This window comes from Euleptes europaea, chromosome 2, assembly GCF_029931775.1.
Source record: "Euleptes europaea isolate rEulEur1 chromosome 2, rEulEur1.hap1, whole genome shotgun sequence".
NCBI classification, from domain to species: domain Eukaryota; kingdom Metazoa; phylum Chordata; class Lepidosauria; order Squamata; family Sphaerodactylidae; genus Euleptes; species Euleptes europaea.
In genome coordinates, this window is record NC_079313.1 from 92,765,155 (window position 1) to 92,791,435 (window position 26,281).

The 26,281-nt window shown below is 42.7% G+C and overlaps 1 protein-coding gene across 1 annotated transcript in view; it reads left to right on the forward strand.

Moving 5' to 3' along the window:
* Positions 1-381: 381 nt before the first annotated feature.
* Positions 382-26,281, forward strand: part of LOC130473317 (complement component receptor 1-like protein) — a 113,576-nt gene continuing 87,676 nt past the window's right edge. Inside the window, exons 1-4 of the mRNA XM_056844840.1 lie at positions 382-412; positions 591-776; positions 2,428-2,524; positions 10,004-10,089. Coding sequence (XP_056700818.1) covers positions 382-412; positions 591-776; positions 2,428-2,524; positions 10,004-10,089 — 400 coding nt within the window. The remainder of the gene's footprint in view (positions 413-590; positions 777-2,427; positions 2,525-10,003; positions 10,090-26,281) is intronic.

Sequence of the window (26,281 nt, forward strand, 5' to 3'; positions counted from 1 at the left end):
TGGCATATCATGTACTGTAGTTAGGTGTGCTAAAATTAGAATGTCAGCACTTTTCAATGCACTGGGGGTTTTGGAGGGGAAATTAAATGGCATAAAGGGGTTAATAGCTATATTGCTTTTAAGTAGGTACAAAGATTAGTCCCATAAAAATCTCACATAGAGGTTTGAATTGGTTTGATTATAATGTTTAAACCTCATTTGACTTGTACTTTTTCTTCCTAATCAAATATTTCAGCTCAGGCATCTGCTATAGGGCCATACAATTAATATGAAGTACCTCTAAATTTGTTTACTAAATGAAGTCAATTAACATGCTAGATCAGATGCTTTGGTTAGGACACATTTTTTTCTGGGAAACTTTCCAGAAAATCCACATCCTTGATGGATGACAAAGAAAACAAGTCGTCTTGCAGTCAGTCTTGATCCAGCTGTATTCAGCAGATTAACTGCAAGAGTCTCCAAGAATATTATTGTAAAGATCTCAGTCCTTTTTTTTTTATGTGACTTAATGAACTCTCTAGAGATCGGTGCTACAATCAACCTTTCCTCTCCCAACATAATCAAATCTTCCTGTGTGTCTTTATTTCCAGGTGACTGTGGCCCTCCAAAATCCTTCCCCAATGCTCAGATAAAGCAAGATGTTGGGCCAAGCTCTCCTGTTGGGACCAGGTTGACTTACACTTGCTTGCCAGGTTATGAACCTACTTCTCAAATACGACCGGTAACTGAATGCCTTGAAACTTCACAATGGTCCGAGGTTTCTGTGTCTTGTCGAGGTGAGTATCTTCTGGAATGTAGATTGAAACACCTATACAAAGCCTTCTGCAATTCACTTTTTAATCTTTCTTTTACGTAGCCGTTCAAGAAGTAGTGAATATGCTACAAAATCAATAACTGTGCTAGCAGAATATGCAGAATTGCAGACTGCCCATACTAGATCAGGTCAATAATCTTCCGGGGTCAAACCAGATGTTCACATTTCCACAGCTCCTCAGTATTTTTTCAAATGTAATTATCAGGCACATGTGAATTGAATTCTGATCAGGAGCTTGATGCAAGTGGGATCCAAGCCCCCCCCCCAATTTTCTCAAACTGAAGTAGCTCCAGGGAGTTCCCCATTGGGGAAACATGTATGTACTGATAGGGGTACAGGTAAGTTACTGATTTGGGGAAACTTCAAGGGGGAGGCTTACCCCCTCCTTGTGCTGTGGTCCTGATCCATATGTCAGGAACACATGTTCCTGACATCTTTCATAAAATTCTGGAAGCTGCAGAAACACACACATCTCATTTGACCCTCAGCATATTGCAGCAGGGTTCAATCAGATTCTGCTGTTGTAGAAAGTTACAGAACCCTTGGGGATGATTACAATACTTAAGGCATGTACCCTCTTGCAGTCTCCTCAAATTATCTGCAGGACTGAATTTAGCATTTTGGAGGTCTTCCACTTTGTGTAATGCCTGGTTTCTATCCATGTTACCTGTACCACCTTCCCTAGTATCTGCCAAAAAATTCGTACGGATCTTTTACAGTGCCCTGCCAGTAGTGACAAGGATAATGTATCATACTCGGACTGGGGAGACCTGGATGCAGATTTCCACCGTAGCATGTAAACTCATTGGTTGGTCTCTGGCTAATTTCTCTCTCTGTGCCCAGTGTTCATCGGGGCACGGGGATAGGTATACCCTGCCAAAGTAATTGGGAGGGAAAGGGGCTGGATAAAAATAATTAAGTCAGAACTGGCAGGAAATTAAATGTCTTTTCATTGGTTCCAGGACATGAATGAAGCATTATACAGTTGCACTTGCCTGGGGACTGACTTGTGCCCTACAGTAATATGAATTGGATCCAAACTGAATTTTCTATCAGTGGAATGGAACTTTCTCCCCCTTCCGACTGCAGCCCACTGATCTACACAAAATGCTGCTTTTGGGGGTAGGGGATCCTGAGGAATAATATGAGGGAGGGTCTGCAGTGGGAAGGAGGAGTCAGTGGAAAATGCCAGTTTAGTCTTGAGCCAAGCCTGTATGCATGCCCTAAATACTGGGATTCTTATTCTCAGGTGTTTGCATATTTGAATTTCTTGCATGTCAAATATGTTAGACGGTAGAAGTCACTCATCAAAGACCTTGGCTTGTTTCCTATGACATGTGAAGGCTGAACTTAAGACTTCCCTACCACCACCTCTCCCTGCAGCTTGCTGAGCAACCTACATTTCTGTTTCAGAGTGGTTGGGGTCTGGAGAGCTTAATCAGTGCCACAGAAGGCAGGTTGGGGGACTGCTGTAGAAGAAGGGGATCGGTAGATACTGCTGGAATTTGCCATTGTGTCTTGAGAAATGACATACAAGATACGAGCAGTATTCTGTGTTCTCATACTGCTACTTTTTATGAAATAATAAGGTAATGTCCTAATCGTTGTCTTAGGAAGACGGTGTCCTGTTCCCAATATAGAGGATGGCAGAATAGTAGAAGACAGCGACCTTCGGCTTGGTGCTCAAATAACCTTTATCTGCAATGAAGGGTGAGCTGTAGATTGCCTGCCAGATCAGTTTAAATGAGTGTAAAACTGGATTATTTGCTCAACCTCTATGTAGAGCTTGGAAGTTTATGAAATCTCACCGCAAGATTGGTAGGAATTAAATGCAAGGTTTTGTCTCACATCCCTCTGTAAAGGTAGGAGTCTTGTATATACTGGCCAAGTTGTTATTGCAACAAAGTGTGCCTCCCAAACATGAGGGCTCCTCAAAGTAGGAAGCAGGCTCTTTGACACTTTTCTCAATCTCATTATTTCACAGAATTGGAAAGGACCACCAGGGTAATGTAGTCCAGCTCCCTGCACAATGCAGGAAATTCTCCCCTGAGGCAAGGGCATCCTGAGCTGCGGGTTGTTTTCCCTCTCCATCCGGGTAGGCAGGACTAAAAGATTCTGACTTCCTGTGATACTTGGCGGGAAAACAGCCTGAGGAAGCCAGTTTCCGTCCTGCCTATCCGGGTGGAGCAGGCGACTCCGCACAGCTCCGTGCCTTCGGCTTTACTTCTTTTAGCTAGAAGCAATTTCTTCCCTTTCAGTGTTCCACCTTACCTCTCAGAGTCCGTGAGTCCTTGGTCTTTGCCTTTGGTCCTTTGCCCTCGTGTTTTAAGTGTTAGTCTGTCTTCTCCCCCCCCCCTTGTTTCTTCCCGTCCTTATTACCTTAGCCAAGATGGCCGACGCCATTTTAGTCAGGGAAGACGACCTTCTCTCAGAGAAGGACTATCAAAGGGGGCTGGTGCAGAGCAACCCCAAGGGCTCCGGTTCTCCCAACGGCCGCCCAGGCGGACCATTAGGGAGCAAAGAGGAACTGGGAGAGACCCAGGCGCCTGATCTGGAGGCGCCTTCAGAAAAGCCTAAAAAGGCGCTCAAAATCGCGCCGCAGCTACCGGGCGCCCGGAGAAAGAGACGCGGCGTTAAAGTTGGAGCAGGGGCAAAAGCCGGGCGCAAGTCACCCACCTCTTCCCCCAAACCGGCTAAACCGCCCAACAATAATCAGGGACGTTCGGATCCGATGGCAGCTGCATCCTCTGGTAACCCTGCGCAAACAGGAACGTTCCCGCCGGGAGTTGGCAGCCCCCCCCCCCCTCCCAGGAGGTGGCGGCCGCACAATTTATTTCATGGCAAAACGCTGATGACCTTATTAATTATGCCCTCCAGCGTCAGTGGATGGCCTTTCAATCTTTTCAAACTCGCCTCCCTCCCCCTATGGGATTGGACCCTTCCCTCCCCCCCCCAATCTCCCGCCTAATCCTTCCTTTTCCAACTGCACTTCTGCTGTAAATGAGGCAAAATCAAAGGTCGATGCTTCCTCTGCTGGCAGAAGTGGGTCATGGCCTACAAAAGCAGCAATGAAGGCTAAGCCATGTGAAACCAGGGAGAATCAAATGGATCTCTCTAAGTCTCCCATTTCTTCTGTAGATTATGAGGAGGAGGAGGAATAAGAGGAGGGGGAATTTGATTCCGACGAAGACCCACCTCTACAAGTAGAACAGCATAACAGACTTTTTTCTGGGGAGGATTATCAGGCCCTTTTGGCAAAGGCTATCCTCGCCCTTGATCTCAATGAGGAATCAGATCAATCTGAAGAGCCAAAGTCTAAGTTAAAAAAAGGGGTCAAGGAATGCTTTCCAAGACCTAAACCAACAACTAATTCAGTACCCTTCCCAGAATTTTTCATTAACGCGGTCAGAGATGAATGGGAGCACCAAACTCCCAATAAACAACTCCCCACTAGTATCAAAAAGTTATACAATCTGGCCCCACATGCTATGGAAATGCTCAAGGTTCCTTTAGTGGACGCCCCAGTTTTGGACCTCCAGTCACCAGGTTTGGTCCCAGAAGACGGGGTGGGTTCCCTGAGGGATCAGTCAGACTACCTGGCGAGGAAGGCGCATGAGGCCTCAGCCATGGCCATTCAGACCAGCGCTACCACTTCCATCTTCGCTAGGGCTGCGTACTTATGGATCAAGAAAATTATACAACTCGTACCAGATGATAGCCTCAGAGTTCTTGGCGGTCTTGACAGAGTACAAACTGCCTTGACCGTGATGGCGGATGCTTCTCTAGATACCATGTCCTCAGTAGCAAGGTCAATGGCATCAGTCACCTCCATTAGAAGGGGTCTATGGCTCAGGTCCTGGCCAGCTGATTTTAAGGCCAAAACCACACTGATGGCCTATCCAGTCAAGGAAGGGAGGCTTTTCGGAGAAAAGCTGGACAGTATCCTTGTTGAAACAAAGGATAAAAAACAGGTCCTTCCCATGCAAATCAAAAAAGACCAGCGTTCTCCTCTGTATCATTCCTTTCATTCCCCCAAATTCACTCCAAGATTCAGAACAGACTTCAGGAGAGGCTCTTGGGTGTCAAGCCGGGGATCATGGAACAATACCAGATCCTTTCGCAGAGGGGGGAGATTCTCTAGACCCCAAAACTTCCAGGCCAGGTCGGATAAGGGCGACCGATTATCCAAAAAAACCCCTCAGTGACGCCAGTCACACCCACGTGGGGGGGAGGCTACAAATGTTCACAGCAAGGTGGGCCTTGTCCAACCCGGACAAATGGGTCTCCCAGATCCTATCAAATGGCTACCTCTTGGAATTCACGTCCCGACCTCGGGATCTCTTCCTAAATTCCCCAATATCACTCAAATCAGAGAAACACTCAAGAACAATAACAGCAATTCAACACTTGTTACACATCAAAGCCATAGAGCCAGTCCCCAGCTCTCAGAAGGGCCAGGGAGTATATTCCATATTTTTTACCGTGCCAAAGAAAAACGGCGACTGGAGGGCCATCCTCGACTTGAAGTATATCAACAAGAGGATGGCTTGAAAACACTTCCGCATGGAAACAGTCAAGTCAATCGTGGAATCTCTACTCCCTGGCACCTTTATGACGGCTGTGGACTTGACGGAGGCCTACCTCCATATTCCTATACATCCACTACACCGACCATTCCTCAGGTTCGCCTATGGCCCCAACCATTACCAATTCAGAGCCCTCCCCTTCGGGTTGACATCCGCCCCGAGGGTCTTCACGAAGGTGCTGGTAACCGTCATTGCCACCCTCAGACAGGAAGGAGTCCAGGTTCATCCGTACCTGGACGATATCCTGATCTGTGCTCCAACACCGAATCTCTCCCACACCCATACAGATCGCGTTATCCAGGTCCTCCAGGAGCATGGATATCTCATAAATTTCGACAAGAGTTCCTTACAACCTTCCCAAATTATGACACACCTGGGAACCAGAATCAATTCAAACACCAATTCTTTATCTCTGTCCCAGGAGAGAATAAGCAAACTGAAAACCTTTGCTACCAAACTGACCAAATCAAGGTCCGCTATGCTGATGTCCCTTGCGGCTCTACTGGGCCTGATGGTGTCGTGCATAGCGATCGTTCCATGGGCGCGCTTTCACTCACGCCCCCTTCAGTGGCTTCTACGACCCCACCAAGTAGACATAGCAAGAAAAAAGGTCAAGTCAGTGACAATTCCACACAATGTCAGACACAGTCTACTGTGGTGGACCGCTCCGTCGAACCTGAGCAAAGCCACACAGTACATTCACAAAGACCCAGTTCAAGTCTTCACAGACGCCAGTCTTTTCGGATGGGGGGCCATCCTGAAAGATCAGGTAGCCCAGGGACGCTGGACACACCAGGAATCACGGCTTCATATCAACCTGCTAGAGCTGAGAGCTGTGAAATTAGCTCTCTGGAAGTTTGCAGACACAATCAGGAACCATCATGTACTTATCAGAACGGACAACGTCGCTACAAAAGCGCACATAAACAAACGGGGGGTCCAGGTCCTCTTCCCTGCACAGGGAAGCAGTAGCAATTCTCTCTTGGGCTCAACTCAATCTTCCCTCGATCAGAGCGGAACATATCAAGGGAGACCTCAATTGCCAGGCCGACTGGTTAAGCCGGCAAAATTTAGACGAAGGAGAATGGGAGTTAGACTCAGGAACATTTCTTCAGATTACAGAAATATTTGGCACCCCCTTAGTAGATCTGTTTGCCTCCGAATCAAACCGCAAGGTACTCAGATTTTACTCCAGGTATTTTCACCCAAAAGCAGAAGGCACAGACGCCCTTCTCAGCCCGTGGCCCAAGGGACTGCTGTATGCTTTCCCTCCAATCCCCATACTACCAAAAGTCCTCCGCAAGATCCATCAATACAAAGCCAACGTGATATTAATAGCCCCATACTGGCCTCGGAGGCCATGGTTTGTAACTCTAAAGCGCATGTCCTGTCAAGACCCACGGCAAATTCCAACCAAATCCAACACTCTCAGTCAGGGACCCATCCTACATCCAGACCCTCAATGGTTCTGTTTGACCGCCTGGCACTTGAAAGGCGGTCACTATTAGAGCTGGGCTATTCCATCGAAGTGGTCAACACAATTTTAGAAGCCAGAAAGCCCTCCACCAGGCGCATTTACAACGCGTCGTGGAAGGCTTTCGTCTGCTGGGCTAGGAGAAAGAAAATGGACCCACTTCACCCTGACATTCCCGGCATCCTGGAATTTTTAGAGGAAGGGGTTAGACAGAATCTTAAGGCTTCCACCTTACGAAGACAATTGGCTGCCATTTCTACCGTCGTTCCTTTCATGGACGGACATCCCACGACACAGCATAGACACATCTCCGCCTTTATAAAAGGGGTATCCCAAATTCAACCTCCAGTCATCCACAGGTTCCCTACATGGAATCTTAATCTGGTCCTTAAGATTCTCACGGGCCCACCATTCGAACCCCTCAAAACGGTTCCGATGAGGTATCTTCGCATGAAGGTCCTCTTTCTTACAGCTATCACCTCAGCTAGGAGGGTTTCGGAACTCAGAGCTCTTTCCATTAGAAAAGGCCTATGTGTCTTCCATAAGGACAAGGTCGTCCTAACTCCTGACCCCACCTTCCGTCCTAAAGTAAACTCTCATTTCCATAGATCTCAGGAAATAAACCTCCCATCGTTCTGCCCCATCCATCTGGCACAACCGAAGCATTATGGCATACCTTAGATCTCAGGAGAGCCATCCGCACATTCATTAAGCTTACTGCAGAAATTAGGAAGTCAGACTTCCTATTCATAGGAATTTCTAACCCCAGTAAAGGACAAAGGATGTCAGCCACTGCCATCAGTAACACAATCAAGGCATGCATAGCTGAAGCTTACAAGATAGCTGGCAAACCAGTGCCTGAGGGCATCACAGCTCATTCCCTCAGGAGTATGGCAACCACTGCAGCCTTTGACAAATAGGCCCCACTGGAAGAAATTTGCCGGGCCGCAACCTGGTCCTCGGTTTCAACATTTATCAAACATTATAAAATTCACACATGGTCCTCAGCACAGGCGGCCTTTGGCCGCAGGGTCCTGCAGAATGTAGTTGAGTAATTGTAGTTTATCCCACCCTTTTTTGGGAGCTCTTATAAGTCCCGCAGCTCAGGATGCCCTTGCCTCAGGGGAGAATATAGCCTTGGATACTCACCGTGAGGGCTTATTCTCCTCTGAGGCGAAGGGCATCCTGCCCCTCCCTTATATCGATTCCTACAATATAAATTCGTATACTCCTATTATACGTTACCTCTTCAGACTCCTGCTTAGCGCAGGAATATGTTCTATCTTTCTATTTGTTCATGTTCGGTTATGTGCGGTTGCATTTTACAGTTATTGTATATAGCGAGTTCTTCCTACTGCTGTCCATGTAGCTAGTCTAGACGGTAACTGGCTTCCTCAGGCTGTTTTCCCGCCAAGTATCACAGGAAGTCAGAATCTTTTAGTCCTGCCTACCCGGATGGAGAGGGAAAACAACCCGCAGCTCAGGATGCCCTTTGCCTCAGAGGAGAATAAGCCCTCACAGTGAGTATCCAAGGCTATATTCACAGCTACCTCCCTCCCACATCCCCAGTGATATCTATAATTGAAAGCCTGACTGAGCTTTATATCCCCGTGTTTAGTACAGACCTTAGCGTGGGCCCTTTTATGACCCACTGTGTCCTTACTGCCATGCATACATGTGTGTATGCTCATTACTTTTTCAGTCGAGCCACTTCTCACACTACAGTGATGAGATGTGGAGTCCTGTGATGAGGCCAACAGTTTCTGTGGTGTGTGCTACGTGCTGTCCATTGGCACATGCTACTTAATGAGTGAATATGTTTTAGATATGGATGTGAGAACTCTCCATTTGTTTGGAAAATGTGTATGCCTTCATCACCCTCTAGCCACAAAAGGTGGGCACTAAATGGGTTATTTGGTGGTTCTTCAAGCTGCCAGATGATTTTATGTTAATGGGGGGAGGGCAACCTTTATGCTGGGTCCAGAAATCTTTGTCAGCTAGTGTGCTGGTTGCAGGCTAGTCTCATTTGCAGTCAAAAGACCATTTCTGTTAAGGGATAATGTAGGTCATCAACCCTGCTAGCATACAGTGAGTAGACATGAATCTTTATTTTACAGTTTATAGGGCTTGTATTGTGACGTCCTTTATTATTACCGCAATATAATATCTTCTCACATGTGGTCAGTCTGGTGTTGCTTTCTTTGGAAACTTTGTGAATTTTTTTATAGTGTAATTGTATTCTCAACTTTGATTTGTGACCTGTGGTCATATTTGTATTCCTCTTGAGCTGAGTGGAAAATTTGAGAGAATAAATATTGAATAAGTAATTTTCTGTGGGGGCAGAGCTGAGGGTAAGTATCTTGCTTAAGGTCATCTAGATAATCACTGTATAAAAATTGGGGATTTCCTTTGTTCACAGGTGATTCTCTTGACCAGTAGGCTGACCAACTTTCAGCAGTACAATATGGCTTGCTCATGGGTACACAGTTACTGGCTAGTGCCTGTGACCTCATTGGTAAATAAACACTCAAACACTCTGTCCTCTCCCTGCATCCTTCCCGTTTTGAAACTTAGTTTTAAAATCTGTTCTTTAATTGTTTTTCAAAATGTTGTCTTGCATCTCAGTAAGGCCTTGAGGTTAAGGGGGCCAAATCTCTCCTGAGTTGATGGATGCATTCTACTGCCATTGTATCCTAATGGGTACAAAGGAAAAGTCAGCGTGCTGCAACATTTGTCACCACGAAAGATAAACTATCCATGTTTCCATCACACTTTGTCTTAGTGTGTCAGTCTTAGACAACTGAAAGCATACTGTGAACCCATGTGGTCCTGCTTTATTGTTTCTTGGTGTGTTTTTTAATGGCAATTCCAAGGACAGAAGCAGGTATTTCCAGGCAAGCGACCATTTCATCTTGAACTGAGAAGGTTCACTGAAATCTTTGAGAACACAGCTTCTAGCATATGAAGTTTTAAAGCCTCAGTAACAAAATGTTTTGTGGTAGCTTGGGTTTTCCTCAGCTTTGTCAGTAATCAAATGACCTTGACAGCCAGCCTCCACCTCCTGAGAAAATATTCTGTATTTTCCCATTGGGCCATGTGCTCTAATATGTAAAACTCTGTTCCTTTTAGATACAGACCAATCGGGCAAAATGGAGCTCGGTGTGTGTTGAGAGGCGGTGCTGTTGTTTGGGATCGTGATCCACCTCATTGCCAACGTAAGACGATCTGTTCCTTAAAGTCTTTCTTGAAGTATTTCAGTGTGACTGTCATGTTGCAGAGGCCTTGGCAAAGAACCCCAGAGCCTAAAACGTTGCAGCGTTGCCCAAACTGCAGGGAGACATAACTTCAAATCTCCGTATATTGTCTCTGCCTTTTCTCCTTCACCTTCCCCTAACCTGGCATTCATTACTGATTAGGTCCAATGAACCCACCACAATAGTTGTCACCCAGCTGATAACTTGCTGTCTCTCCAAAGGCAGGAAAATGCAGTGGCATGAGAGACACTTTGTCATCTGTGCTTGGAAAATCACACAGGATAGGATGACTGCATCCGAGGTGGTGGGAAGCAGTTAAGATTTGTGTGAGAGGAAAACCTGAGTTGATGACTGAAGTCCTGCCAAAAGGATACTCTTCACCAGTATCCCATTTCTTCAGCCTCCTTAAATGTTTCTGTGTGTCCTATCTAGGATTAGGAAGTATTTGTAGAGGTGTACTTCACAATCTAAATACTCGTAAAAGGCATACTAATTCTGCTCCTTTATCATTATTAGCAGAAGAGCTCCATAAACAATAAAGCAGTGTTTAGTACATGTTAGCTGGAATTTATTTCTAGGCTGCTCCATCTGGCATTACGTTGTTTTGCCTAATCCAGTATTTCGAATGCTAGACTCACTTTTTCAACTGAAGGGATGGATTAAACCAGAAATCGCTTCCATATTATTACAAGGGGTTGTGAAGTTTGTGACGGATCACCCTGGTTTAATCTTTCTGCTTTCTTTCCATCTGTCCTTTGCTCACTTCAAAGCACTCCACCGAAGATGGGCTGGGGCAGGATGTTTGGGAGAATGAATCGGGTGGCAATTACTTCCTCTAATTACTGTATACCTGCTAAGAAGGCACCAGCCTTAAGGTAGAAAGCAGTACCTGCTAGATCTTTTTATGCAACTTTAAAATGTTTCTCCTCCCATAATTGTGAAGTCTAAAATACCTACATTGCAAGTAAAGTTACCAGCATTCTACCAGAACCACTTTACTCTGGACTAGGAAATTGTGTTGTCTAGTATAAACATGGCTATGAAAACATTTTAATCATATTAGCATCTGTTTAAGAATAACTGCCTTTGTTAGACCATCTTTAGAAGCTAGTGTTGGGAGGATAACCTGCTTCCCAGACTATTTCCGCTCTTGTGCTTAGAAGGCATTGGAAAGAAGTCAGCTCCTTGAGCTATTATAGTTAGCATATAAGACATGGCTTTGGGAGATCAGGATTCAAATCCCCTGTCCGCTGTGAAACTTGCTGAATGACTTGGACACTCTTGTACTCCCAGCCAAACCTCTCTTAGCAGGATTGTTGAGGATGAAATGAAGTAGGGAAAACTCTACATGTTATTCTAATTTAAGCTCTTCAGAATAAGGGAGAGACAAAAATGTTGAATGGATTGGTTTATCTAGAAGAAAGTTCACTTCTCTTCCAGTATGGTGTCAGAAGGTGTACCTGCTTGACTACTTCAACCAACTAGCTGTTTGTAAATGAAAACGACATCAGCCCAAATACAGTGTTGTACCTCTGCAACTACACTCCTTAAACAAAAGGTCACTGATCTCCCCAGGTATTCCTTGCCGCCCCCCTCCTACAATTGCCCATGGGACCCATAATGGGCAGGGAGAGTATAACTATGGCTCAACAGTAACATACAGATGTGACAAACCATTCTCTCTGATTGGAAGCAAGGCTCTTGTGTGTAGATCTGACCAAGACCTGAATGGAAAGTGGAGTGAACCTGCACCTGAATGTAAAGGTGATGGAAATGCATGTTTATATCTTTCTCGTTATATACTAAATTGTTTTTTCTGTATGTAACTGCTGGGGGGGATTTGGGAATACCTGATAACAGTGCAGTCCCCCAAGCACTGATCTGCTGAGCAAGTTCCTTTCATTTCAGTGTTGCTTGTGTGAGAGATTCAGTAGAAGTCGTGCAGTAACAGTGCTAAGGGGGAAGAGCATTGTCTTTGTATATGCCTTGCTAAAATTAGTTGGGGGGGAGCGCTTGAGCATAGGCATGATGGAGCTTAACTTTATGGTGATGGCATTGTCACACTGCTTTCATTGAAACCTGTCTTTGACAAATTTGATCCATTTATTCCTATGAGACTTAATATAACTTTTAGTTAGCTGAATTGTAACCGCATGCTGAAAGAAAGCCACGATTGTAAGAATAATCAGAATGATTGATTTTACTGGATTTTATTTCCACATAAACAAGCTTGAGATCACAGACCAGGCCTTGATCCTTAATTGTATCTTGCAGTCACATTTTTGAACTCCCTCAGGGATTAAGTATGCTTTGAAATAAACTTAAGCCTGTGGAGTGGGTGCAGCTTATTTTTTTGACAAAGTTATGTATTAGCTGTCTGTTGGTCTTTTAACTGAAAGTAGAATAGCTCTTGCATTCCATTTTCACTTTTTTTTGCAAGGAAAACAGCAAGCATATTTAAGTGAGGGAGTGGTTCTTGATGGCTTTCACCTGGCAGAATTGGCCCCCAGTTTCTTCTTTGGTCCACATATTTTCTTATTAATGCTGCTCTTCTCTTTCCAGAGGTGAATTGTCGTACACCTGAAGTCTCAAATGGAGTAATGCAAACTTCATATCAGCCTTCATACACATATCAGGACAAAATAGCATTTAGCTGTGTTCAAGGATACAGACTAAAGGGGAACACAGGCTTAATTACATGTGGAGCTGATAGTACATGGCAACCTCGCCTTCCAGAATGTATCCCGGGTAAATAATTCATATCTTTTGAACAGTGTTTAATTCTGACTATCATAAATGTAGTACTAAACCATGCATTTTCTCCCCTCCCCTCATTGGCCAGGTACTCCTCCAACTACTTCTACAGGAGGGTATGTAGAAGGTGGCACTTCAGCAGGTGAGCTATATCATGATTAGATTAAAGCACTGAGTTTTGGATGCATGTTTCTATCGTGGAATGAGCTGCTGAGTGTTTCATAAACTCATACATATTCTATTACCGCAATCTGCCCTTACTTGTGTTCTAGCTAGTATGGAGCCAGAGATCCAAAGGCCTACTTTAGGTGTAGCCAGTGGCTTGGGCTGCAAGTGAGATCTTTCCTTTGAATAGAAGACCACCATGACATATGCCAGGGGTCTCAAAACTGCGGCTCCAGAGCCGCATGCGGCTCTTTGGCCCGTTGAGTGCGGCTCTCCGAACTTGGTTCGGAGCCCCTGCTCTTGTGCCCGCTCATGCCGGCAACCGGGCTGCAGAGCCGGCGTGCCTGAGAGAGAGAGTGGGCGAGCGGGCGCATTGTCTTCCCCCCCACACACCGTGGAGAATGGCCGGGTCCCCCTTTCCCTTGCCCTCAATGGTTGGGAGGCTAAAGCCTCCCCTCCCCTCTAGCCATGCGATTGCTGGGCGGGCGGCTCGGCGGTTCCTGCCCCCCCGTCTATCAGCTGTTGGGCGGGGCGGACTTCCTTTGGTAGACCTGGCTTCCGGCTGAGTCCCATTGGGAGGCCATGTCTACCCATTGGCTTTCTTGGCGGTAGACCTGGACTCCGAGGAGGGGAAAAAGTCCCCCTTCAGAGGCCAGGTCCACCAATTGGCTTCTATGGGCCTCCGGAGGCCAGGTCTACTGACAAGAAAGCCAATGGGTAGACCTGGCCTCCCAATGGGACTCAGCCAGAGGCCAGGTCTACCAATAGGCTTTTATGGCGGTAGACCAGGACTCCAGACGAGGATTCCAGACAGGGAGGGGGAAATGGTAGGGACTTACAATTTAATTTTTATCAATAAATAAGATCATTATTAAGTATGATATCAAGTTTTATTCAGTGTACCTATAGTTTAATTAAGACTTAAAACTTTAATTAAAGTTTATTAAGTTAATAAACAGTGTACCTACCTATATAGTTTAAGAAATTTGGCTCTCAAAAGAAATCTCAATCGTTGTACTGTTGATATTTGGCTCTTTTGACTAATGAGTTTGCCGACCCCTGACATATGCCAAACTGCATAGGAAACGCTACTTGGTTTTGAAAGAAGTTTGCCATCTTACCAGGCAGTCTGCTTAAGAAATGGGTCTGGTGCATGGAACTTCTTGTTGTATTGTTGTCCAGATTCAAGTCACTTAAGGTTATTCAAGACAGATTAATGATTCTTCAGTAACATTGATTGCAGTGAACTGAAGTGCAAAAATGGATTTGTCACATTCCTCTAGTATATTTTTGTGAGAAGTATGAGTTTCAGCTGCTGTGCATAAGGAAGCATTTTTCTTGATTCAGTAATACGTAATATGAGCTTTTGATCTTTTGTATATGTAGCAGCTTTTATATGAGATCATTATGTGTTTTCCTTGCCAGCAAACTCATCCTTGTTATGTTTGAAGGTGCTTCTTTTAATGCAAATGTGCAAAGGTTTGCAGATTGGGAACTGTGCATGCAAGGGCTAATAAAATGTCAGAAGTGAGAGTCAGGGCTGAGAGGAATTTTTAAGGAAGTTGGGCCTTCCTGCCAAGCATAACTGTCTGTACCTCTCATCACTTTCAGAAGCAGAATAAAATGTGTAAAATAAGCAAATATATTCACTATAGGTCAGTTTGCATAGGTGATGCATACTTTGGTTTATCTTGGGCTGAAATTATAATTGATTGTAATTTTGTGATGGCTTTATAGACTTTCTCAACTCTGTAGTACTCTATGGGTATCATTGCTTTATTTGGTGTCAGTATTGACCCAAAAGTTGGTCAGGTTAAAAGCATCCACTGGTAAACCATAGGTTTATATAAAATATATATAGTTCAGCTCCTTAAATGTATGAAGTAAGCAAGCTTACATAACAAATGTGGTGATTCAGAAGTACTAAAGTTCCCAAATGTTGTTTCAAGGATAGTCCTCAGACAGCTGTTTGTGTGAATTTGCCATTAATAGTGCCCTGTTTAGGCTTTTCAGACACGTGCATTTTGAAAGAACACAGTGCATTATAGCCAGCATGTGAAAGTCGGTACCCATCTCTTGTTATACAGGTCCAACTGTACAATCACCAGTTGGGTCAACAGTAAATCCAATGGAAGAGACCACTAAAACTGAAATTGGTAAAACAGTTCCTATGATCTCCTATTATGTGTTTGTATGTGTCTGATACTTAAAGTTCAGCTTGTCTCCCCTAGCACACTTCTGTCATTCCATGTAATGTGGTACACGTACATATTCAAGGCCATTGTTTTAAAAGAAATACAATTATTGTTTATTTAGGGTATTTTTGTGCCACCTCTTCGAAGTCCTGCTGGAGGCTTACAATTAAAGCAATGTAACAAAAAGCCATTGAACAGAAGCAAACTATTTAAAAAGCTAGTAAGATACAACCCCTAATGAAAAGCCTGGGTAAAGATGATGTGTTTCGGCCTGGTGTCAAGAAAGTAAAGTAGGTGCTAGGTGATCCTCAGGGGAGGGTGTTCCAAAGGCTAGATGCCACTACAGAAAATGCCCTGTCTCTAGTCACCACCCACCTCACCCCTGAAGGGAGGACACATAGCAGGTCTTGAGAGGCAGATCTTAACTGGTTGGCTGGATAGTACAGGAAGAGACAGACCTTCAGGTACGCTGGCCTGAGCCATAAAGGAACCAGCACTTTGAATGGTCCCTGGAAACAGATGGGTAACCAGTGCTGATCTTTTGGCGCAGGTTACATACAATGCAATAGACTTCAGTCTTGGAAATAGATGGGTACTTCTCTTAATGCATTGTCTTGTAACTTCTGTAATCCATTTTTCACAGTATAAAAAATTATTTAATTTGTGTCCAGTTTATTGATTCATACTAAATTTAGCTCCTGGAGAGTTAAAGTTAGAGTCTATTAAGCAAACTCTCTGAGAGACTTACCTCTTGCAACACAATGAAATAGTATAGGTCAGGTGTCAGATCTTTTTCCAGCAGAACAATCAGAGAACTTGTTTGCGACAGTGATTTTATTTAAAATAAAGAATTACCTTTAGGTAAGAATTTGACAAATATAAACAAGTACAGATGAATCCTACAAATCCAGAAAAAAATAATGTGATAAAAATCAAATCTCCTGACATTTCTTAAACTTAGCTAAATGCATAATTTTTACAATTCTATAAGATGAAAGCAAGTAGGGTTTTAAGCTGATCGACACAATCTATGTAGAAACGGGAAGCCCAGCGTACAAGATATGGTCACCCAATATAAAGTCTCCCCTTACTGGAAGCCACCAGCAGAAAGCCTGATTAGACCCTTAATGTGACTTTTTTTTGTAGAGAAGCTGACAGTCAGGAAAAGAAATAAATCTCTCTTAACACATTATTGTCCTCTAACTAAAATGATTCTGAGTGAGAAAGGTGGACTATAAAGTAAAATAACTATTGCTGTGCTGGGGGGGGAAATGACCGAGTAGGCAAATTTGTTACGGCCAATGATATTTTTCAGCCCATTTAAACAAAAGTAGAGTTTATTCCAGCTTTGTGAAATAAAATATATAAGTTGATGACCATGTTAGGGACAAAGGAGGGCAATAAAAGATTGGGATTGCCTTCTCCCCCACCCCAACATGACACAGCTTGTTTCAAGGCCTATGCGAGAAGCTCATTTAGCTTTGAATCTCATCAGTATGGTGATATAGCACAGTGGTCTTCATGGGTTGAAATGGTACGCCATAGGAAATGGGTGTATGACTTTCCATATGTTTATATGGGAGCATTTGGGAAAAAACTAGGACTTATAAATACAGTAAATAAATTTCTCATCTACCTGTATTGTTGAGACTGAAGGTAGATCAGGGTTATAAGGACAGTGCAAAAAAGACCAGTATAATATGTACAATGAAACCGGGTTATACAATTAAAATGAAAAAATAATAATACATACAACCTGTAGCCTAGATTTCATAATTAAGTGAAAATTAAAGGGTAATTAGATAATGTACCTAACAGAACAATACAGTATGAAGATGGGAGTAAAAAGAGCCAACAGAAACTTTCACAGGCTGTTAATTCCAACCATTACCTTTATAAAGAGTGCTCTCCTGGACTGTTCTGTATTACCAGGCCCCTATCTCTTTCTGAAAGTGCATTCCTAAGCAGCTCTATTGTACACATTTTGTGAAACAACAGAAATGTGGGAGCTTTTCTGATGTTGTAGGGCAGGCCATTCTGCCAGGTGGGCTCCTCGTGGCTCACTCTGTCCTCCCCATCTAAACTGTAAGCTATTGGGAGCTAGAGCTACCAGAAAAGTTGCATAGTAAGAAGTGGGGAGAAAGGAGTGGGTTTGTGGAAGCCCTATGACAGTGATGGCGAACCTTTTAGAGACCGAGTGCCCAAACTGCAACCGAAAACCCACTTATTTATCACCGAGTGCCAATGCGACAATTTAACCTGAATACCACCCCCAGAGGGGGCCCAGAGGGAGAGGCTAGGGTTGCCAAGTTCCTCTTTTTCATGAGTGGGAGGTTTTTGGGGTGGCGCCTGAGGAGGGCGGGGTTTGGTGAAGGACTTCTGTGCCATAGAGTCCAATTGCCAAAGTGGCAATTTTTTCCAGGGGAACTGATCTCTATTGGTTGGAGATCACTTGTAATAGCAGGAGATCTCCAGCTAGTACCTGGAGATTAACAATAACCATGAAATACCACAATTAATTGTACATCATTAGATGATATTATTGAAAATATGCCAAAACCACAAAAGTATAACAAAATGCACGGTTGCTTCACCCCTGCCAAATCCTTGGTCAAAAAATAATAATACAGAAGAAAAACGGTGATTCCGCAACGTCCAATAAGTCAACTGAGAAATATGAATTCCAGGTGCAAAGTCCAAAGAATCACAACTAAGAAATACAAAACGTCACTTCCGGATAAGTAGGTGTTTCGCAATTATGATTTATCTCGGCTGCAGCTAAATCCACCATGGAAGGGGGCACCTGTCTGCTTCCCACCCTGACACGGATGGTCCAGTTTAAAACAATTGGAAGCCGGAGACAGTTTTCCCCACTAAAATAAATACTCTTCCTCCTTCCATATAGGACATACACCAAACTGGCCTACGGCTGAACCAGGTAAAGGGTGGTGGGGGCGAAGTACATTCTAGTTGGTTGTTGTGGTTGCAGTAAGTAAGGCAGCTTTTTTATGCCAATCTGCTTTGTGTTGATCCAGAACATCAGGCTTGTTAAGAGGTGACAGAATAAGGCAGAAAAGATTCTGCATTTTAGTCTTCTGGGCCTCATCCCTGAAGAAATCTGTGGTTCTCTTTCCTTTCCTAGTAGTTTAGAAAAAGACGAAGGCTCACAGTTGCTGATGACCTGGGACCACAGTGTGACAAATAAGATCTTCCTTAGGCTTTTCTCCTGCTGCTTAGAGTGCACAGAGGAAAGTGATTAAGTTGTTGGAGTTTTTTTTTCCTGAGGCTCAGTATTTCTCCTGTGATTCCTGCATGCCATAAAGCTAAACTTGCCATAATAATCAAAGGTAGATATGCAGCCATAGTTGGCTTGCTGTTAGTAATCAACAAATGCTTGAATTTTGTTTCACTTCTATGAAATCAGTTCTTAGGGATGCATTCTCGTATGCCCTTCAGTTCAGCAATATCTGCCACTGGAAGTGTAATTGGTCTGCCTCCAAAATGTTAGCATCTTTTTCCAAAGGAAGCATGCTCAGCTCATGCAAGCAACTTCTGCTTGTTGTTGCAGGTTATTCATTCCTGTGACTACTAAAAGATTACCTGAATGGACATAGAGCTACATTGGAAAAACTGATCTGGGAGAATGCTCCATTATTAGTTGTGGTCTGAACAGATTAATCTTGGAATATCTCTTTTATTTTACAATGGGAAATCATTTCCTTAGTTCCAAATAGAGAAACATTAACAAAAATAAATCTGTCCCTGCCGATGCCTCTCAGCATTTCATGCAAAACTGCCTAGCTTGACTATTTGATTATGGATTGTTCTAGATTGATTATGGATTGTTCTGGAGCAGATTATTTCCAGTGGTTAATTCAAACATTTGTCACATCTGTATATCTAATAGCCATTTGTATTCCCTCCTCCCCCAACCCATACAGATCAATGTATCTGCACCGTAGGGCCACTTAGGACTATGACCAGAAATTTCTGCAGATATGGAAGAACCTCCCCCCCCCATGAAAAAAATACAAGTGGTGCTTTGCTGCAGCAACCCAAAATAGATGGCCTGGGGGTGGGGATATTTCCTTTCTTTTCCCTTATTTATACTGCCCTTCGGTCAAGGAGGCTTGTAAGGTAGCTTGCCTTTTACAAGTGTTAGTACAATAAAACTGTTGTTTGAAATGTTCTACGTTTCAGTACTTAAAATGTGTGGTATGATCTGCCACTATCTTTATGCATTTCTGCCACTTTCAAATGTTTACTCTGTTTCCCCGCAGGATCCAACGTATCTGTTCCAGCTGTCGTTGGTAAGTCATTAGGGTAAAATACTTCAATATTTTACTTTGATAGAAATATGATATGGGACAAGTAAGTCTCTCTGCCTTTTGACCCTAAGATTTTCTTCTCAAGAAAACTCAATCTCGGACAATATTTCTTAGCATCTAGTAGAGCAAATCTCATGTGGAACAAAGTCAGTGTACTTTGATTGCTTGACAAATTTACAGGTTTCATATGGTTCACCCAGCTTAGTGGACACAGAATAGGTAATAGGCTGCTTTCCTATGCAGACAGTTCCCTTGTGGGCCAGCAACCTGGAAATATCTGCTACGTCTTACGAGGCAAAATATTTGATATTCAGTTTAAAACTGGAAACCAGAAAGTGGTGGTCAAGCATCCCAAGCACACTCCTCATTCCTAGCTCTGTTTTTGTTCCTGGGATATAGCTCAGGAGCAGTTTTCAGTTTTCACCAGTTACCTTTCTTGTTTAGGCTTGGATTAGATTCAAGCTTTGTTTAGGGTCTTGTCTCAAAAGCTGCTGTTGGGAAAACATTTCATTCTGTGCTGATGCATTAACAGGGAGGGTCTGTTCCTAAACAGAAAAACTGTTAATTGTTTCACCTTGTAAGTTATGATAATGTTTATCACTAGGGGTTTTTTCCTTCCCTTTAAGGAGCTGTGGTTGGTGTTATAGCTGTGGTTGCAATCATTGTTGGTGCTCTGGCATACAGAGCTCGCCTTAAAAGACAGGGGTGAGTCAGCCGAAGATTCCTTATAGCCTTTTTGTGGCTCTGTGAGCAAGCGTATGCTTCTGGGCTGCTTTGTACCTACTTTCCCATATAAATGTGCTTGCTGTCCAGAAAGGCTGTTGTGTTGCATCCTGAATAACCATACTGATCTGCAGTACAATAGACAGAAAGCAACTAAAGCACCGTTATTTGTCTAGAATGCCTAACCCTGCTGCTTTTTATCTAGTGTTTAACACTGCCATTCTGTAGTGATGGAAATTATGTGCATAATTTACACTTTGCTGTTCATTCTAATACTGGTTTGGAAATGTTCCATGTGTAGTAAAAAATCTGGTACTGAAGTCTCTAAAATCTCTAATACTATCAAAGTGGGGCACAAACATGATTTGTGCCCCAATCCACAGATGTCAGTGGCCTTTCAGACCCAACCATGAAATCAAATCATTGAGTATAGTCTTAGAACTCAGGAAAATTCTTCAGGACTGAATTGTTTTCAGGCTGCTGTGTTGGAGGCCGGGATAGATGTCTAGTCATAATTTTCAACTACAGCCTTCTAGACGGATTAAAATGGAGTGCTTCAAATCACCTTTGTTTTGTGCATCTCTTTTGCATTTTTCCTTGCTTTACTCAGTGTGTTTTTTGTGCAGAGCTGCTGTCTAGACGGATTGAAATGGAATTCTTCAAAGTACTTTCATTTTGCGCATCTCTTTGCTTTTTTCCTTGCTGTACTCAGTGTGAGTTTGTTTGCAGGGCTGCTGTTTAAAGACCATTTTCAATGTCGTGTTGTTTATGCTGCTTGGTTAAGAGCAGAGGTTTGGAGTGGTGGACTCTGATCTGGAGAACCAAGTTTGATTCCCCACTCCTCCACATCACCGGCGGAGACTAATCTGGTGAACTGGATTTGTTTCTCCACTCCTACCACAAAGCCAGCTGGATGACCTTGGGCTAGTCACACTCAGCCTCACCTAGCTCACAGGGTGTCTGTTGTGGGGAGGGAAGTTGATAGTAAGCCGGTTTGATTCTTTCTTAACTGGTAGAGAAAGTTGGCATATAAAAACCAACTTTCTTCTTCTAATATATATTCACAGAATTGGGTGAGCACTAATTAAGAAGGGCAGTCCTTAGTTTAATCCACCACATGATTTCCTAGACATTGTATACTGGATTGGATCCAGACAGCTTTTTTACTGTCTTTTGCAGTTCTCCTCCTTATCACAGTTTATGACCCACGTGGCTTTTTTAATGCAGGTCCCATGATCCCTGGCATAAACATATGGGATGGTCAAAAGGGTTCCCCCTCCCCTTTTCACCAGCAGAAAACCTGTTTGGATCCACCTCATTCAGTGCAGGGGACTTCATAACAAGATGGTTACATGTGATCTCTGTACCATTCCAGTGTTTAATTCTCTGATTAATCCTTGATATCCAGGTATGCTGATGTACTTTACGGGGTTCTGGATGTGACAGAGTTTAATGCAAAGTGTTTGCCAGGACTCCTTAACAAATTGAATATGAGCACTGTCTGCAGCCTGTTTCCCTTGGGTTTGAAATGGCATACGATTATATTAGAAGTTCCACTACGGTTAATCTTTTGGGCATTTTATTGTGTAGGATTGTCTTTATTTTGAGAGCTTTAGCTACTTTGATCTTCTTGAAGCTGGTATGTTTTGCATTTCCTATTGCTTGTGAAGCATCTTGCGTTAAATTACTTTCCAGTTCTTTCCCAAAGCCTCATGGCAAGCTGTAATGTATTCATGGAACTAAGTCTTGTGAATAACGTACTATTGTCATAACAATAGAGACAACCTTCTGAATAATGTGCAAGGACTTATTTGGACCTAATTTGTTTTACAGGTTCACTTTTGGAATAACTTCATGAGTTTGTTAAAACATGACAGGTTTCTGGCTCTTCTGGTTGTAAATGGGAAGTGTGAAAATACATAAGCAAAGCCAGGCCTAAAGCATAGAAAGCAAAGGACTGTTTTGATCAAGGCCAAACATTAGTCTCTTATACAACTTACCCATTATCCTGTTTCAGCCCACCCACCCCAACCCATGTGTTCCTTTGGCTTTCTGTAGGTGGCTGCTAGTTCTTTTGATTGTGTTGCCTGATAAAAGGAATAGTATTATACTGTGTGCATAATTTTAAGAGCAATCACACCTGCCCTGCATTTATCACTATAACTTGATTTTATTTTGCTTCATTTATACCGCACTTTTCTTCCCAGTGGAGACTAAAACAGCTTACATTGTTCATACCTCTATTTTATCCTCACCTCTATTTTATCCTCACCTCTATTTTATTCTCACAACAGCCCTTTGTGGTAGGTTATGCTGACAGTGTGTGACTGGCTCAACGTTACCCAGGAAGTTTCCATTGCACAGAGTGGGGATTCAAACCTGGGGGTCTCAGATCCTAATCTGACACTCAACATTACAATCACACTGGCTCAGTTTAGCCACATTCAGAAGCTAAATTTTATGTCTTTATGATGAGGGAAAGTTGAGGGGTAAACCCAAGAAGTTGATTTAATGAGTATTGTTCATCTTCGTTTGTAGAGTATTGTTAACTATCAATATTAGTCTTACTTAAATGATATTGCTTTAACAGCCAACTAGCCACAAGCAGCATCACACTGAAACAACCCTTTATTACGCCTTTTTAGGTTACTGCTGACAAAAAATGTTTTGTAACTAATAATGTAATCCTTTTATCATTATCAAATAATAACAGCTCAATTAGTCTCGGCGAAGAAACATATGATTTATAAAATATAAACTGCCCTAAAAATTTCTTCCTTAAATCCTTCCAAAACCAGCAGAACAAGAGAGTATGTTCCAAAGTCTCAATTTGACCATCCCTGCACTTACCTATTTTATCCAAATAAGAAATACCTGTATAACTGCCCTCAGTGACCTCTGATGGAAAGGCATTTAATCTAGCAAGCATAAGTGCCCTTCTATAATGGGACACTGTTAGATGCAAAAAGTATTGTGGATTAGAAGTAGAGAGGTTTAAGCCATGAGAGGCCACAGAGTACACACATTGTGGTCTCGCCCATATACTTCTAGAATTCAAGGATGTCACAACTGACTTGATTACTGTTTTTCATATGCATTATTTGGGTTGAAGCCCAACAACTGCATCCTATTTATGATTACCTTTTTCCAGGAAGACAGTGACGAATACTTTCTAATAAAGCTTGGTAGCCCCTCATCAACCATAATCGCCTTTCGGTGTGACAGAAATTATCTTTGCTGTGCCAAATCTTCCAGAGATTTCTGATTTAGTTCCACACTAAGCGCCACCCCAGAAACACATTTTGGCATGCCTGATATTCTACAAAGAAATTGTATTAATAGTTGGTGAATAGATTTTTCTACCACAGCATTCAGAACCCCAATACCAAATAGAATTGGGGGAATTACTTTAGCGTTAAGAGCTTTAAGTGCTCCAGGCATAAAATTCCCACCCCAAGTATTGAAGAAGTGAATTAAAGCATCACTGGATACTGTCTCTTTGTCTTTGATGTTTTTAGGTGTGATTTCCAGCTTAAAATTGCTTGAAATATAATGCCTAGATAATCATATTGTCTGATTTGGTCAATTTTCTTTCCATTAATTTGCCATTTATATTCAGGAATATTTTTTGCTTTGGAAAAGACCATGATTTTATATTTCTGAGTGTTTATGGAGAATCTCTCAGTTTGACAATATTCAGAGAAGGCCTTAAGTAATTTACAAAGGCTTACCGAGGAACAAGAGAGGAGCAATGTATCACCTGCATGTAACATTAACGGTATTTTTCTATCTGCCAAAGTAGGGGTATGTGATGAATGAGGGGCTTAAAATAACTGTCATTAAATATAGATTGGACAGAAGAGGAGCCAATAAGCATCCTTATCTAAGACCCTTGTTTGGGGGGATTTCTTGTGTTAACTGGCCTAAAGTTCCTGTTTGAACTGGGGCTGAAGAGTTTGAATATAGTTGTTGGATTAGCCATAGTAACCTTTGGTGAAATAACATCTAAGTGTCATAGAGCTAAGGTGGTGTTTTGCTGGGAACTGGGCAAACCTACTGAGGAACAAGAGGAGCAAGGTATGACCCGCATGTAGCATTAATGGTATTTTTTCGATCTGTCAAAGTAGGAGCATGCGACAAATGAGGGGCTTAAAAATAGCTATATCACAAATATTGATTGAACAGTAGAGGGACCAGTAAGCATCCTTGCCTAATACCCTTGTTTTGGGGGATTTTTTGGGTTAACTGGCCTAAAGTTCCCGTTTGAACTTGGGCTGAAGCATTAGACGATAGTTGTTGGATTAACCATAGTAACTTTTTCCCTTTTGATGATTTCTCTAGTTTATTCTAAAGTCATTCCTTAAGACTGCATCGAAAGCTTGTTTTAAGTTCACAAAAGTTGCGAAGATAGTTCTCCGTTTTACCATGATATATATTTTTCATCAGCAGTTGCAAAACCGAACTATGCTCTTCTGGGGATATAAATATTAGCCAACAGCCTTAATAGCCCATGCTAGTCTGATCTCATCAGAGCTTGGAAGCTAAGCAGGGTCGGTACTTGCATGGGAGACCACTGAGGAACACTCAGGCTGTATGCAGAGGAAGGCAATGCTAAACCACCTCTGCTTATTTCTTGCCTTGAAAACGCCATGAGATAGAACTTTATGGGTCACCACAAATCAGTTGCAACTTGAAGGCACACTTTATAAATAATAAACACATATAATAGTTCAGAACTGAGTTCCAGAGTTGTTTGGAAGCAAACTAGCGTTCTTGAAATTGGAATTAACATTTCACTTTTGCCCAATGTGGTAACTGTTTGATCAGATTACCAGCCCTAACAACTACTTGCATAGTTCTGAGTATTTATCAAGGGTTTTCCTGGCTGCCCCGTGCATTTCGAATGAAACGAGTGCTCTTATTTTGCACATTTCAGTGAACATTTAATCTTCAGGGCAGTCTTGTTTCAGAGCGACCAGTATACTTCATCCTGAGTTTGGAGCATAAGAAACTCATTCTGTTGCTTTAACTTAATGTTTTTCCTTCCTGCTGCTCAGCTGTTTGTACTGTCGTGTAAACACTACAAAGATGAAATGGTCTTAAGCTGAGTCCTGAAAGGTATCTGGGAATCTAAACTGCTCCTCTGTCAGCACACAATCATCTGAATTGGCTAATAGAGTGGGTTTCTCTTTTTTTCTCCCCAGCATGAATGTTTGTAAGAAACACTGTATGTAACTACTATCATCAAATGCAGGTTTTGTTTTGTTTTTTATGAACAGTGTCTTCACATTTGATTTCTCTTGAACTGCAAAATATTGAGTCTTTGCATCTGTGTCTTCATTCAAAGTTCTTCTTGATACTGATAACATAAGCTAAATGTGTATGCACCTTGCTAGTGCAAGTAGTATATTTCCCCAGTGCAACCCAGGTCTGGGGTGTATGGTATGTTTGTATGAATTTCCTACCCACGACCTTTGCTTCAAGAAGGCATTTCTGCAGCAAACTGAACCTAGACTACTCACATCCTAACTCTCCATCCATGCCATCATGCTGGTTTTCCTTGTTTAATAATCAAGTGTATTTTGAAGATGAAATGAATTATTGCCTGTTTAGAATACTGGCTAATTCTGATGCTTCAGAGCTTGAGACTCCATGAAGGTACAACCTGGCATTTCTATAAAAGCTTAGTTTGGAAACTTATTTAAAGGGATGATAGAATTGGTTTTTGTAGGTTATCCGGGCTGTGTAACCATGGTCTTGATATTTGGAAAGAAAATACCAAGACCACAGTTACACAGCCCGGATAACCTACAAGAACCAATGAACTCTGACCGTGAAAGCCTTCGACAATAGGATGATAGAATTGTTATCTCTGCCTGGAACCTCCCTGTCCTTGGTCAACTGGGCAAACCTAACCTCATCCCTTTCAGTGAACAATCACATTCAGCAGCTCCTTCAGCACCTGGGAGCTTCAGTATAGACATTTGT